The sequence below is a fragment of the Myiozetetes cayanensis genome, unplaced genomic scaffold (genome assembly GCF_022539395.1).
Source record: "Myiozetetes cayanensis isolate MyiCay16 unplaced genomic scaffold, myiCay2020 scf2-11, whole genome shotgun sequence".
In the NCBI taxonomy this organism is placed as follows: domain Eukaryota; kingdom Metazoa; phylum Chordata; class Aves; order Passeriformes; family Tyrannidae; genus Myiozetetes; species Myiozetetes cayanensis.
The window spans coordinates 74,406,871-74,419,766 of record NW_026087411.1 but is presented as its reverse complement, the minus strand read 5'-3'; the positions used below and the strand labels follow the sequence as shown (position 1 = coordinate 74,419,766).

The window sequence follows — 12,896 nt, the reverse complement described above, 5'->3', positions numbered from 1 at the left end:
AATACCTGTGTTTTGCCCTCTGGTATTATTTACCCCTTTACCTGGTTTACTCATAAGCAGATCAGTGCAGACCCTTGGTGACCACAGTAGTGATGTAACTTCACTGTGAAAAGAGATGATACATCCCTGTCCTCTGCTGTCTCTGAAACACTCATAATCCAGAAGACAGCTAAATTACAGAAGCAGCACAACCTTGACTAAAGCTTTTGAAAATTCAATCCTCTATGGATTGGAGCACTGCTCAGGTTCACCAAGAACTCCAAGGAATTCTGAAAGACTGGAGAGGTAGAACTATACTATCCTTGCAGGGATGCAGCTCTGCTTCAAAATATGGTAATAGCCTTCTCTTGTCCACCGACTGACTTTCTTATGGTTGCAACTGCTTTACACAGAGCAAAACACAATCCCCCACTGTTTTGTAGCTCCTAAACTGCACCCTTTACAGAAAGTTGGGCCATATTTGTAACCCTGCATTACTCTATTGCTGAGGCTGATTTAAGTGACAGATCACAGACCAGAAAGAAGATTTCCACTGCCCTGCATTTGAGCTCATTTAGAACCCCTGCATAAATACCATTTAGTCCTAACAATTTATTATCGTTCAATGTATTGATTTGTTCAAAAGCTTTCTATATTGGCATTCCAATTTAAGGCAGCTCTCCAGGCTAATCTCTTGGAAAGAATGGCACTGATGTAGCAGCTTTCTTGATCAGCCCTCTGCCATGAACACTAATGGACAGACAACAGTTCTCCTGCAACAGCCTTGTATCTAAGCAATCCTTCACATCCATCCCTGTAAACTTCTACCATAGCTGAAATACAGTTTTAACATTCACCTTTAGCCAATGGTTCCTTAATATTTTATACTGCCTTAACTCAGATTTGGTTTCACTTTCTAGAGCTCATCTTCCTATTTCCTCTGAACAGGATTAATTTCCAGAAAGACATCAAATGGTTGCAGTAATCTCCAGTACTCTTCTGCAAAAGCAAGGGAGTATGTAAATGTGGTCTTCAATTATTCTGTGTCAGGCTCTGATTGGTTGCTTTGAGACATTACTGAACATCACCCAAAGACGGTCTTTGCTATCGTGCCACAAATTTTACCTCATCTACACAGAGAAAGCTTGTCATTATCATTGTGATTTTTAACTCCCTTATCATATGATCGCTGTCATCACAACTGCCTGGTGGTTGATGAAACAGCCCCTATGGCTTTACCCAGAAATTCTGTAATATTTATTCACTCCATTTGACCATAAACTTTACCATAGTATCACTGTTCTACCATAAGGACCTGCTCTACCATTCCAAACGCAACTCTAGGAACAACACATTATGCTACTTCTCTTTTTTTCCACCAAGCCTTAAAATTGCTACTACATCAGCACCTTCATCTAAAACCAGTCTCATTTATGCATCACAGCTTTTATGCTTCAAGATCCAAACGTGTGTTTCTACAAAAATGCTAGATCTAGATGCCTAGCCATAGATTTTTTTGTGTAGGATGTTCTTCATTCCTTCCTACCTGAACTTCGACAGTTCTCCTACCGTTTCATCTAAGACTAAGATTTTTGATAGATTTGCAACTAAGTAGGTCATCCTAAATTGTACCTGTTTGGGTTTTTTTTTTTTTTCCTTCTCAGACTTACAATTTTATGTCAGGAAATACCTTTATCTAAAAGCAATCCAGTTGAGGTTTGGTTATTCACACCTCAGGATAAACAAACATCATCTGTAATCTTACTTTCTTTTATACAATGTACAATTAGTGATGCATGTATCTTAAAAGTCCATTCAAAAGCATTTTAGAATTTTAATATAGCATATTTTCCCTTGCTTTTGACAGATTGACAACGTATATCCTGCTAGTTGCCTATATAATGCATTCCTTCTAGAGTTTGGAGGCTTTTGAACCTTTGTTATTTACTGCAACTTCTCCTGCCTGGACTAATCAGCCATTTCTCAGAATACAAACATAACCATTGTATTAAATTCTGCTATTTACTTCTGCTGTTTAGTTAATTCTCTGAAAAAATTCCCTGACATCACCTTTGTAAAAGGCACTTCTAAATGATTTAATTTATATCTATCATATATCCAAGTCTTCAAATGCTAGAGCTGTTCAGGAGAGCTGTGCTCTACAAAAACTGCAAGAGCCCCCATTTCTAGGACAAGGGATACTACTACACACCAAATAATATTTAAGACTAGAGACCTTGAAAATAACTAGCACTCTTCCCTCAAACCTTCTTACTTTTCTTCTTTCCTTCCCCAGACCAGCCAGACTAGCTTTTTATTCTTTACATTTTTTCCAATCTATTCCACGCAACTCAAATTCAAAATTTTAACATGCTACACATTTTCATGTTTGAATTGACTAACTATGTGTTGATGTTCTCAAGATAAAGCTGAAAACTTTGACAGCTGGCAAGGGGGCAGTTGGGTTTTCTGTTGCTCAGGAAGGTGTGGGAGGTGTTGGTATGTAGATAGGAATACATGAATTTTTGCGGTAACAAGGGTGTCTATTTTTCATTACCTTTTTGGTGCAGGACAGAAGCAGAACTTTTGGGGAGCAAGATTACTATGACTTACTCTTCACCCTTGACAGCAAGCTGGGAACCCCCACAGCAACAGAACAAAGCAGCTGGTATGATGTGCAAGAAAAGCTTTTGGCACTGTCAATTCAGGTTGATTCGTCACATTCTCAACGCTAAATCACAGTTTGAAGACTAGTTTTTAACTACAGGTCTGGATGTGTCCATTCAACTTTTGACAGCACTGGCTGATGTAATGCATTACTACAAAACTGCCAGATGATCACAGCTGGATCAACCTACCACAGGATGGAAACACAACATGTCAGTCAGTGGAAAAGGTGTGGGCCACCAGGGAAATGATCCGTGTAAGCAGGCAGCTCAGTAAAGCAACAGGTAAAGGAAAGCTCAGAACTAAAACTTCAAGAGAAGCACATCCTCAAGTTCTCAGTGACAATTTACATCACGCTTCCTCTTCCAAACTTGTAATACAGCAGATACAGACCCAACCCATGACCTGTTTTTTTAAACAGTTTACTTTCTGATGTATGTTTTACACAGCACAAACATAGCCACACATCCACGTTGTGAAATATGAGTGTTTTAAGGTCTCTCAAATCATAATGCAGCCCTGGGGGAGGGCAGGGGATGCACCACCACAATCCAGCAATGCTTTACAAGAGCCATAAGTTTATGGAGCCCTTGAGAAACAGCAATTTTCATCTTCTACAGAGTCCTCTGACTCTCTAACAAGGAAATTGCCAAACAAATATGGTAAAGGACAGATGGGTAGCAAGCTGCAGGACCTATCACCTTAAAACAGCATCCAGGCTACAATAACACGCATTTCGCACCACTTACAGCTCAACAAGATTTCTTTCAGAGGCTTAGACTACTCCACCTCTGAAGCTATTGTGATGATAAATAATCTATAACTGAAACAAGAGGTTTTCCTTAGCCAGTTTATAAGTTCTAGCAACTGTAGTGAGACACCAGTATAGTATATTCAGTGCTGGTGACTACAGTGCAGAGTAAGACATTCTGACCTCTTCTAAGGTAAGTGCTTATATACAGCAAAAAAAAAAAATCCTGCTTTTATGCAGCTTTGTTGAAGCAAAAGAAGTTGCCTTACAGCACACAGTGCTAACCTAGCCACAATACTTCTACACCCTCCACAATGCATGTACAAGCCAGACATTTCTGTACTGGGAGATGACAAAGGATATAATGAGAACACCTTTCATTCATTCACATCACAGAGAAGACCCACTGTTCAAGGTTACTCTTGCAAAGATGAGTGTTGACCTCAGGCCTCTAACAGCTTCAGACCTGTTGTCACACTTCTTCTAAAGGACAAAAACATATTACACATTTATGTAGCTTAAAGTAACAGCATGGCTCTACATCAGATGCTGAAAGTTAGAGATACATAGAGAGATTTATGACTTTCTTGGTACTCCTGCACAGTAAGAGACTAGCTCTTCAGTTCAGACAACAGAGACTTCTGGACTTACACGAGTTACCTGGCAACTCTACCTCCAGATGACCCAATGTCGTTCTACTTGACAGCTCTTTCTTTTAACCACAGACTGTAGTGCTTATTATATTCAGACAAAGAAATTAACACAGTTTTCTTGCTGTTGCCAAAAAAGTGGGGTAAGTCCTTCACATATATCGTACCACCTTCTACTGAGTCGTTTACAGCAGAAGACAACCTTCTTTTCACTCTACCAAGTATTTCTCCATAGGAAGAAAGTGAGGTCTGGCAGGTGAATACTATGGTTTTTGGTAACATCTTGCAGATAATTCAACTGCATATCCCCTACAGAGCATTTATCTGAACCCAACGTGCAATCTCACTGAGGAAGTTTGATTACAAATCTACTTGACTCAGGAGCATTGGTAAGTATCTGGGGAACAGAACAAACTCCTTTTCCACATTCACATATTATTTTTCAAAAAAAAAAAAAATCCTAAACATCAGTAAGATGCTAAATAATTAAAATGTGAATTCAAATGCTGAAGAAGTGTGGCAACAAGCCTTCACTGCTGGCAGAGAGACAACAAAACTGGCAGACTATCCATAGGCTTAGCACAGCCAAACTATTCATTGGGGAGCCGTCCCTGATGCAGTGAAGAGGTATGACCACTTCATGGGCAGACAAAATGCCACTGGAACAGAAATACATGGAAGTTGGTAGTCAGGAGCACATATATGCTTATGAAAGACTTAATTAACTATGCCATTCAGAAGCTTTTTGTATCTGAATAGGGAAATGTGCCCTTGAAAACCTAGCTACAAAACAGATTCTCTTAAGGATACACAAAACACAGTAACTCCTGTGCACATATACATCAAGTCTCCACAATTTGTACCAGGTGGAGTTAAGTTTTTAACCTGTTCATCCTCCTTTCCCATGTTGGTCAGGAGACAATTTTCTCAATCAAAGATGAATAACCCCTATTTCACAATAGAAGAGTGTACTACCTGTACTGGAGTGACAATCTGAAGCCACATGTTAAATATTTTGTAATGATAAATGCTGATAGCCTTCAACTTGCTTGAAACATTGTTTGAGTTGAGGGTTTGCAGTTTTTTGTAGCGTCTCTCTCAACCTAAATGTGATACTTTCATTAAAATTATTAAATATTAAAAATATACAGTGCAGCTAGTTTTTTTCCCCCTTTCATTTAAGTCTTCTTTTTTCAACTAACCCTATGAAAATAGGCTGTCAAAGCATAAAGAAATTTCTCTCACATTGATGCCACAAACTACCCTGCTGTTCTACATTATTACAAAGAGAAAATCTTATATTCCACCATATAAAGAATAAATTCAGTATTCCGCAAAACTACACTTCTCGAAGTCCTTACTCAAGAATCCCAAGTACACTTACTTTAGATTTCTAAAAATATTTTTAACTATGGAAGCTGCAAAGGACTAAAAATTTCAGACTTTCTATGCTTTTTTTGCCCCTCATAACTTCCTTTCCACCTTTCTAGAAAGTGCATGTAAAGTTTTGCTGGTAATTACCTTTTCACCTTTAATAACTCAAATTCCCTTCCTGATAAAAGTGACAAAGAAAGCCAGTATTGCATAGTGTATCTGTACTGCACAGAAGCAAAATCTGTTTACTGATCACAGACTCATACTATAAATATACTTTGTCATACTTCACAGAAAGAAAATCATAAACAAAAGCAGAAAAAGGATAAGAAATTGGGCCTTCTTACAGTCAAAGAGAAATATTTCATTAAAAGAAACTAACGGTCATCAAACTAAAAGTTATTGGAAAAAATCTCGCACTTAAATTTCAGTTTAGGCAATTCATACAAAGCAGTCGAAGTACATAGTTGGTATAAATCCACTGGATTCTGAGTCAGAAACCTACTGCAGTGAGTAAAACTTTCTCTTTTTTTCATATGCTAAACCATAATTTTAAGAAATAATTATTTAAAAAATATGTCTAGAAGACAGTTTTGTCTTAAGGTCTCCTTTTTAACTGCAAGGCTTTTGAGACACCGTAAAATAAATACCAATATTGCTGTATTTTCTTACCCAATATATCCAGCTGCCGCAAATGTGTGCAGTTAGCAGCAAGCTCCTCGATGTCTGTGTCACACACAGACCTGTTGGCCGTAAGGAAGAGTTTTTGCAAGTTTGGGAGTTTACGTGCAAGGTTCGTGAAGCAGCCTGTGCTGCTCTGTAACGTAGGGCACCAACCAAGATCAAGTTCTTCCAAAAGCTGGCAGCCTGAAGCCAATTCCGCGATTCCACTTTCAGTTATGTTTTTACATCTCCACAAATCCAGACTGCGAAGCTTTTTGCATTTTGCTCCCATCATGCTTGCTATAAGGTCATAATCTTCAATCTGCAAGGAAAGCAAACGCTCTGTCATGTGTGCCATCTTTCCAGACGTACATACATGTTTCAAGATTTGCTTCCTAACACCTACAGATTTGTCCTAAGCATATAATTTCTAAACAGCTCTGAAAATAGTTCATTGTAGAGTACAGTGAGGTCTACTTTCACAAAAGACAAAAATAAAATTAATTTCCTGTAAATTCCAGACATAAGTGTTTTTAAATTCACTTAAAACTAAGGATCAAAATGCAGCAAAAAGTTTATTTTATTTGAAAAGCATTTTTTTCCACAGTTGTTTTTCCTTTGAAAGATTACAGCTGTTTTTATGACCATAGGTACTGCAACCATAAGCACATGCAGACCACAGAACATGTTTATTTTTCATTTTAGGTTGATCAGTTGCTGCATCTCTTTATGGAAGTCTTATTAATTACTTGGGGCAAGCCAAAGGGACTTTTTACAAAGGGATGCACTCATAGGACAAGGGGTAATGGTTTTAAACTGAAAGAGGGTACATTCAGGTAACAAAGAAAGTCTTTACTGTGAGAGTGGTAAGGCAGTGCAACAGGTTGCCCAGAGAAGTAGTGGATCCTTGGAAGTGTCCCAGGCCAGGCTGGACTGGACTTTGAGCAACCTGGTCTAGTGGAAGGTGTCCCTGCCCATGGTAGGAGGGTTGGAAACAGCTGAACTTTAAGGTCCCTTTCAACCCAAACCATTCTGTGATTCTCGAACTATGAGGAAGGTCAACTAAATTGCCCCAGTGAGTGATCTGCTACCACCAGGCATAGCAGCAAGCCAGAATGCCTCTACACACAGCTCTGGCGTGCACAGGCAATACAGCTCAAATGAGCACCCTGCAGGAATTGCTGCTGGCCCTGTATTTACTTTCTTCAAACCAGTGAATGCGCTCAGCAAGTCTACAACTCAAATGGCTTTAGCCAGAAGATACTGCTCTTGTGGCTGTAACTGTAGGGTCAGACACAAGAATTAAGCTGCTAGGAATGATGATCTGGGCTGAATAAAAGTCATAATTATTAACTTTGGATTATTAGCCTTGGAAAGAAAAAGCAATTATGCCTATAAAGAATGTACAAAAACTGCCAAAAAATTCCCGAAGAACTATGAAAAAGCCTCCAAGCTACACTTTAGGCCCATTAAACTAGTAAGTAACCCATATATGATCAAGCTGTATTCATACTGGACTTTCTACGAGAGCAGAGTCTAACATCAGCCTAGCATTTAACACACTGTTGTGAAACAAACCCAGACTGAGTTCCAAAGCGAGCAAGAGTGTGCACACATACACCCCAAGTGGCTCCAGTACTCACCATGACGCAGCTGCCCAGGCTGAGGTGCTGCAGCTCCGAGCAGAAGTTCAAAATACTCAGCAGGGCTGTTTGCTGCCATGGGGGAACACATCCGAAGGAAATATGGAAAGTGAAACAAAGAGGTCAATTAGACATTAAAGGCTGCCACCGCATTTCCTGAAATACAGCTCAAAATTCTGTTACGGACGACACAAATGCTGCTTAATGAGTCCCTGGGTACTCTACCCATTGACTGGTTTAAAGTAAAGGTAATCATTACAAACCTTTATGCAAACCACTTTGGATGGGGGTTTGCATTGCCCTGAAGATACCCACGTACCACTGACCTATCTGCTCATTTCCCACAGGAAAGCTGCAGAAGAAGCATGGCAAGATCAAATAACAGGCAAGGCCAGCCTGAAAACACAAGAGAGCCAGCGACACACCAGAAGAAGAGCGGAGGCTCTGACATTCACTGATCAGCTGCAGCCTGATGGAACTGCCAATAGAGCTGCACAGCATCAGGCCTGGGTTGGTGACTTTAATGTCAAAGAGTCTCTGTGCTGACAAGGATGCTGACAACCACCGAGCACCTGTCACTACCAGCATGCAGACTGAAACATGTAACATGTATTTTACAGCCCTGTTCCTGCCATTTAATGTGGTCATTCTTTTCAGAAAGTACTGCCTGCTGCTCAGCCTGAAACCAGACTAAAGCATCAGAGGTATATTATAAAACGTAAAGTACGTGGCCTGTCTGTTCCACAGCAAGTGAAACTTCATGAATTTTTATTTCTGTTTCTAAGATACAGAAAAGACCCTCCTGCATTGTTTGTAGCCATATTTTGTTTTCTTGTTGGACACATGCACAGTGCAAAAAAGAAAACAGTCTGGGATTCACATCACAAATAGTTGTGCATCATACTTAAAACATCACTTTGTTAGGACTTTGTATTCTATGTGGGTTGAAAACAGGATTAAGCTTCACAACATAGTAACAATAAAAGTATGTGGATTTCTGCAGGATATTCAACAGTTTCTAGCAGAAAAAGAGCCCAAGCAATATACAAGTGACAAATAATCTACTGCTATTAAGTGTAATTCCAAAAAGAACACTAGTCAACAATGTTTGTATGCATGGGTAGTATAATTTATAGATTTTTAAACATAAATTTACTTCTTTGCAGGAAGTTTGCAGTTAAAAAATGCTTTATGCAGTTTCCTCAGTTTGTCGCTTTCTAATGAAACTTGGCAGAAACTCATCCTTTGTCCTATCACCAAGAAGTAACATGTGATTCCTTGCACAGAAAGACTGGCAGACACAGAACAGGGACAAAGCACGGGGTATTCACAGAGACCATTTCAGACACCTAATTTAGGTGTCTCCGGGGAGCAATTATAAACACCCAACGCTTGACAGGTATGGAATCTCGATTCCAACTTGGCCTTACAAGATCTGATTTCCCAAAGGCAGCCTAAACGTAGATGCTAAGAGTAAGCCTTCCTCACATATATCTTGGTAGAAGTCTCACAAAGTCACTATTCACTTGCTTGCTTAACTTTCATTCATGTTTTCAAAGGAAAAGGTAGCTAGGGAATGGAACACAAGAGCGTTGAAAAGTCACTGTTAAAGATGTTATTAAGAACACTTTAAAGCTCATAAATGTGTAAATATCCAAATCATTTAAATTACTCACTAACTAAGCAAATGTTTCATTTGGATCACTAAACATGAATAAATGACTAACTCAAAGAGAATGAGGCATAGTCTTTACTATTTAACTCAGTGAAAGCTATGAGCTTTAGAACCTAACTCAGGTGCACAACTAAAAGCAAAATCCCCAAATCCCTCTCTACAAACCCTAAACGCTGGAGATAAACAAAGCAGTCTCTGACAGTTCTAAACAGGGTTTCTGCAGGTATCCAGGTGACTCCACAGGAAAGCTGAGTACCTTGCTGCATTCCACCAAGCTTTTTAGTATCGGTTTCCAGATTGGAATTCAAACACTGGCCTGAAAGGATGGGAACCAGTAATTTCTTTCTTTAATTGACACAAACAGCACAAAAGCGAACAGTCACTCTGAACAGCTTGTAGGGTGTGAGATCAATTCCATACTTCTTCAGAAAGGGGTAAAATAGATAGGAAGACTAGTGCTCATAGTTATCTTGATAGATAATGGAGCTCCTTATGTTAACTTCAACAGGAATGTGATGCATCTCTCAGAGTACCTTTCTCATCCCTCTCTATTTAAGATAGTCCCTGCACTCACATGCACTGAGTCCACAGGTCTTTTCACAACCTGTGACACCTAAAGTATTATTTTAAACCATTATTTAAAAAACCCAAACAACTTTAAAAAATACACTAGAAATCTGGGTAATAGAAAGGAGCTTGGTAGAATACCATGTCATACCATCACAAACCATGCCAAGTCAAGCCCAAGAGTAAACAACTACATACTCAACATTAATTATACTGGCTATATTAATTCCTCTTCAGGGGTGCATACATGCCCACACACAGCAAGCCAGATTTCTTTCAGACGCAGTGTCTGTTCTTCTGTAACTGAGGTGGGCTTTGCATATGTCATGTAAGAAGAAAAAAACCCTTTGTGCATGCCTAGCTGTGCCTCAGTCAACTGAGAATCCAGGTGGCAAAAGACAAGAAAATAGCAGGAGAGAATGGCAGCTCACAGAATCCATATGCACTCCATATAGAAGGACTATCATTGTAATAACCTGTCTGTTTCAAGCCATCTGTCTGTACAATTCATCTCTCTGACTTGCAATACAACATGAGCCATAGCACTCCAATCCAAGCAAAGGAAAAGAGCAAGGCAATCACCCCATCCTGAAGCTGTAGCACAGGCCAAACTTCAAATGCTAGAGTGCTTCACAAGAGGAGCTAAGAGGCCACCTAAATTCTGCATCAGCAAGTTTTAACTTGGAGTCCAATTTCAGTTTCTCAGCCAAGCAGAGACAGTCAAATCAAAGACTATCCATCCAACAACATTCTTGAGCCTGTCACCCAAGACATGTATAATAGTTTGAAGATTTTTTTGAGTTTTCCCTGATCCAAAACTGAAGTTTAGCTTCGTACCTGCTCCCTTTTACAGAGATTGAGAAAAGAGTAGATGATTAAAAATATAGCAAAACAAACCAAAAACCCACTCTGGAAACAAACTTAAGATTTACTTTTTCATTGTGGAGTCACGGCTTCAGTGGTCTATATTTCTTTTGCCATCCAAGCCAAAACAACACCTACTAAAATTCTTAATTTTTGTAATACAGCACAGACAACAGGAAGAGTTCAAAGGGGGCAACTAAAATGGTCTGTTCTATCCTCCATTCTCAGGGAAGACGTTTTTAGATGAGGAAAACATACAGTGCAGAAGTTGCTTTCAGAGAGAAGACTGATGTTGAACTGATTAGAAGGATATGAATAGCGTTACTAAACACAACATTACAGAGGAGATTTCACAAATATTGCAGCTAGTCCTAAACCCCAGAAAAAGGGAAAACCGCCTGCAGGTTCTCTGCAATCTTTATGAACAGGTCAGAAAAATGTCTTGTCACAAAGGACAGAGCTGATCCCGTCTTGGACAAGAGATGAGATTACTATTTGAAATCCTAATTTACTCCACACAAGACAGGTGACAGGTCTGCCCAAACATCAAAGCCTTCCACTCAGTAATACATGCCAGCCTGGAAGACAGTTATGTGTTGTGAACAGTGCAACTAAATAGCTGATATCGGACTAAATTGTATCTTACCTGTCTTTGTAAAGGCCTTGGCCATCACACATAAGTTTTGACTGAGATGATGCCTTGCATTGTTGGTTTAAACAGACAACCCATCAGCAGAGAAACCAAATACTGGTGCCAGAGAAATACAGTTGGCGAGACAGAAACTTGTTTGACTTTTTTCAGGATTTTTTACATTCATGATACAGCAGGAAGTGTAAATCATTTCTAACGTTAGTATGAAAGGAAAGCATCCAACAGATAGCCTGAGCTCAGTATCTGTTCAAACAGAAAACCCTTCTGTCTGGCAGATGTGATTCACCTGTGAAAGATGCACTTTGAATATCTGACTATTTACTCATTGCAGTTTTATCGTCAAGTACTCAGAGATTAGAAAAAAATAAAAAGGGTTTAAAAAATACAAATGATCCACTATAATATGGCTATCATATAATGGTTGCACTATCATACAAGGCATGAAAATAAGTGCACCACAGTGTGGCTCTGGAAGATTAAAGGATGAGCTTAAGAAAAACAAAGTTTTACTTTGGGGTTGGGTTAGGGAAGAAATAGGCTGCACTTTTTAATAAACTTTCTTTCTATAGAAAAATCTGAAAAGCTGTTTTTAAATTTGTTACTTTTTTTCTGGAGACAAACAACAGGCTGTTTTTTCCTTTCTCAGAAGAACTGTGTATGACATAAATTGGGAATTCTTCCAGCCTCTCAGTGAAACAAGAGCCTAAATCTTTTACAAGACCTTTATTCTTCTACAATTTCTTCTTCAAATTTTTCATTGAAGTGAATGCTTAGATAAAAGAATCTTAGGGTCCCATTAAAGACTGCTTCCTCCCTTCTTTAAGTATGGTTTCCTTACACACACCCCAATGCAGAGTATCCTATATATAGAACCAGACATGTCAGAGAATCTCAGCCTTTTGTTTATCTATCCTCATACCACAGCTACAAAATCACCAGTTTACTACACAAATTTTAACGCTGGAAAAAGTGTGGCAGTTGTCCTGGTCACACATGAGGAAAACAAAGCTCATGGGTTAAGTCCTCAACTAGTGCCATCAGCACAAAGTCACAGAATCACAGAAGAGCCCAAAGAGTGGAAAGGAACTTCTGGAGATTGTTTATCCCAGACCACCCGGCTCCAGGTCAGCTGGTGTCTCCAACCTCATTGAAAAAAGCTGTCAACAGATGTAGGAGCCAATCCCTTTCACAACTTCTCAACTGATGTTTGAGGGGATAACCCTCAAGCCTGCCCTTTATGACCACAATCAAAGCGTATTTGAGTGATGCCCTCTGACACTAACGCAGACCATTTTCATTTATAGATTCAAAATAAACATGTCAGCAAAAACATTTTCCTACACAGTAAAAGCTGGCATTGGAACAGGAAGTCTGTTCTCCCTCAAGCATCCATCAGATATCACTCCACAAA

At 39.3% G+C, this 12,896-nt stretch overlaps 1 protein-coding gene across 4 annotated transcripts in view; it reads right to left on the bottom strand.

Annotated features, from left to right (window-relative positions):
• The window catches only part of FBXL4 (F-box and leucine rich repeat protein 4), a 61,217-nt gene that overhangs the window by 9,704 nt on the left and 38,617 nt on the right, over nucleotides 1-12,896 (bottom strand). For all 4 annotated transcript variants that reach the window (XM_050315526.1, XM_050315528.1, XM_050315527.1 and 1 more), the window contains 2 exons: nucleotides 7,728-7,799; nucleotides 6,094-6,406 (listed from right to left, as the gene is read on the bottom strand). In XM_050315526.1, the coding sequence (XP_050171483.1) occupies nucleotides 6,094-6,406; nucleotides 7,728-7,799 (385 nt within the window). The remainder of the gene's footprint in view (nucleotides 1-6,093; nucleotides 6,407-7,727; nucleotides 7,800-12,896) is intronic.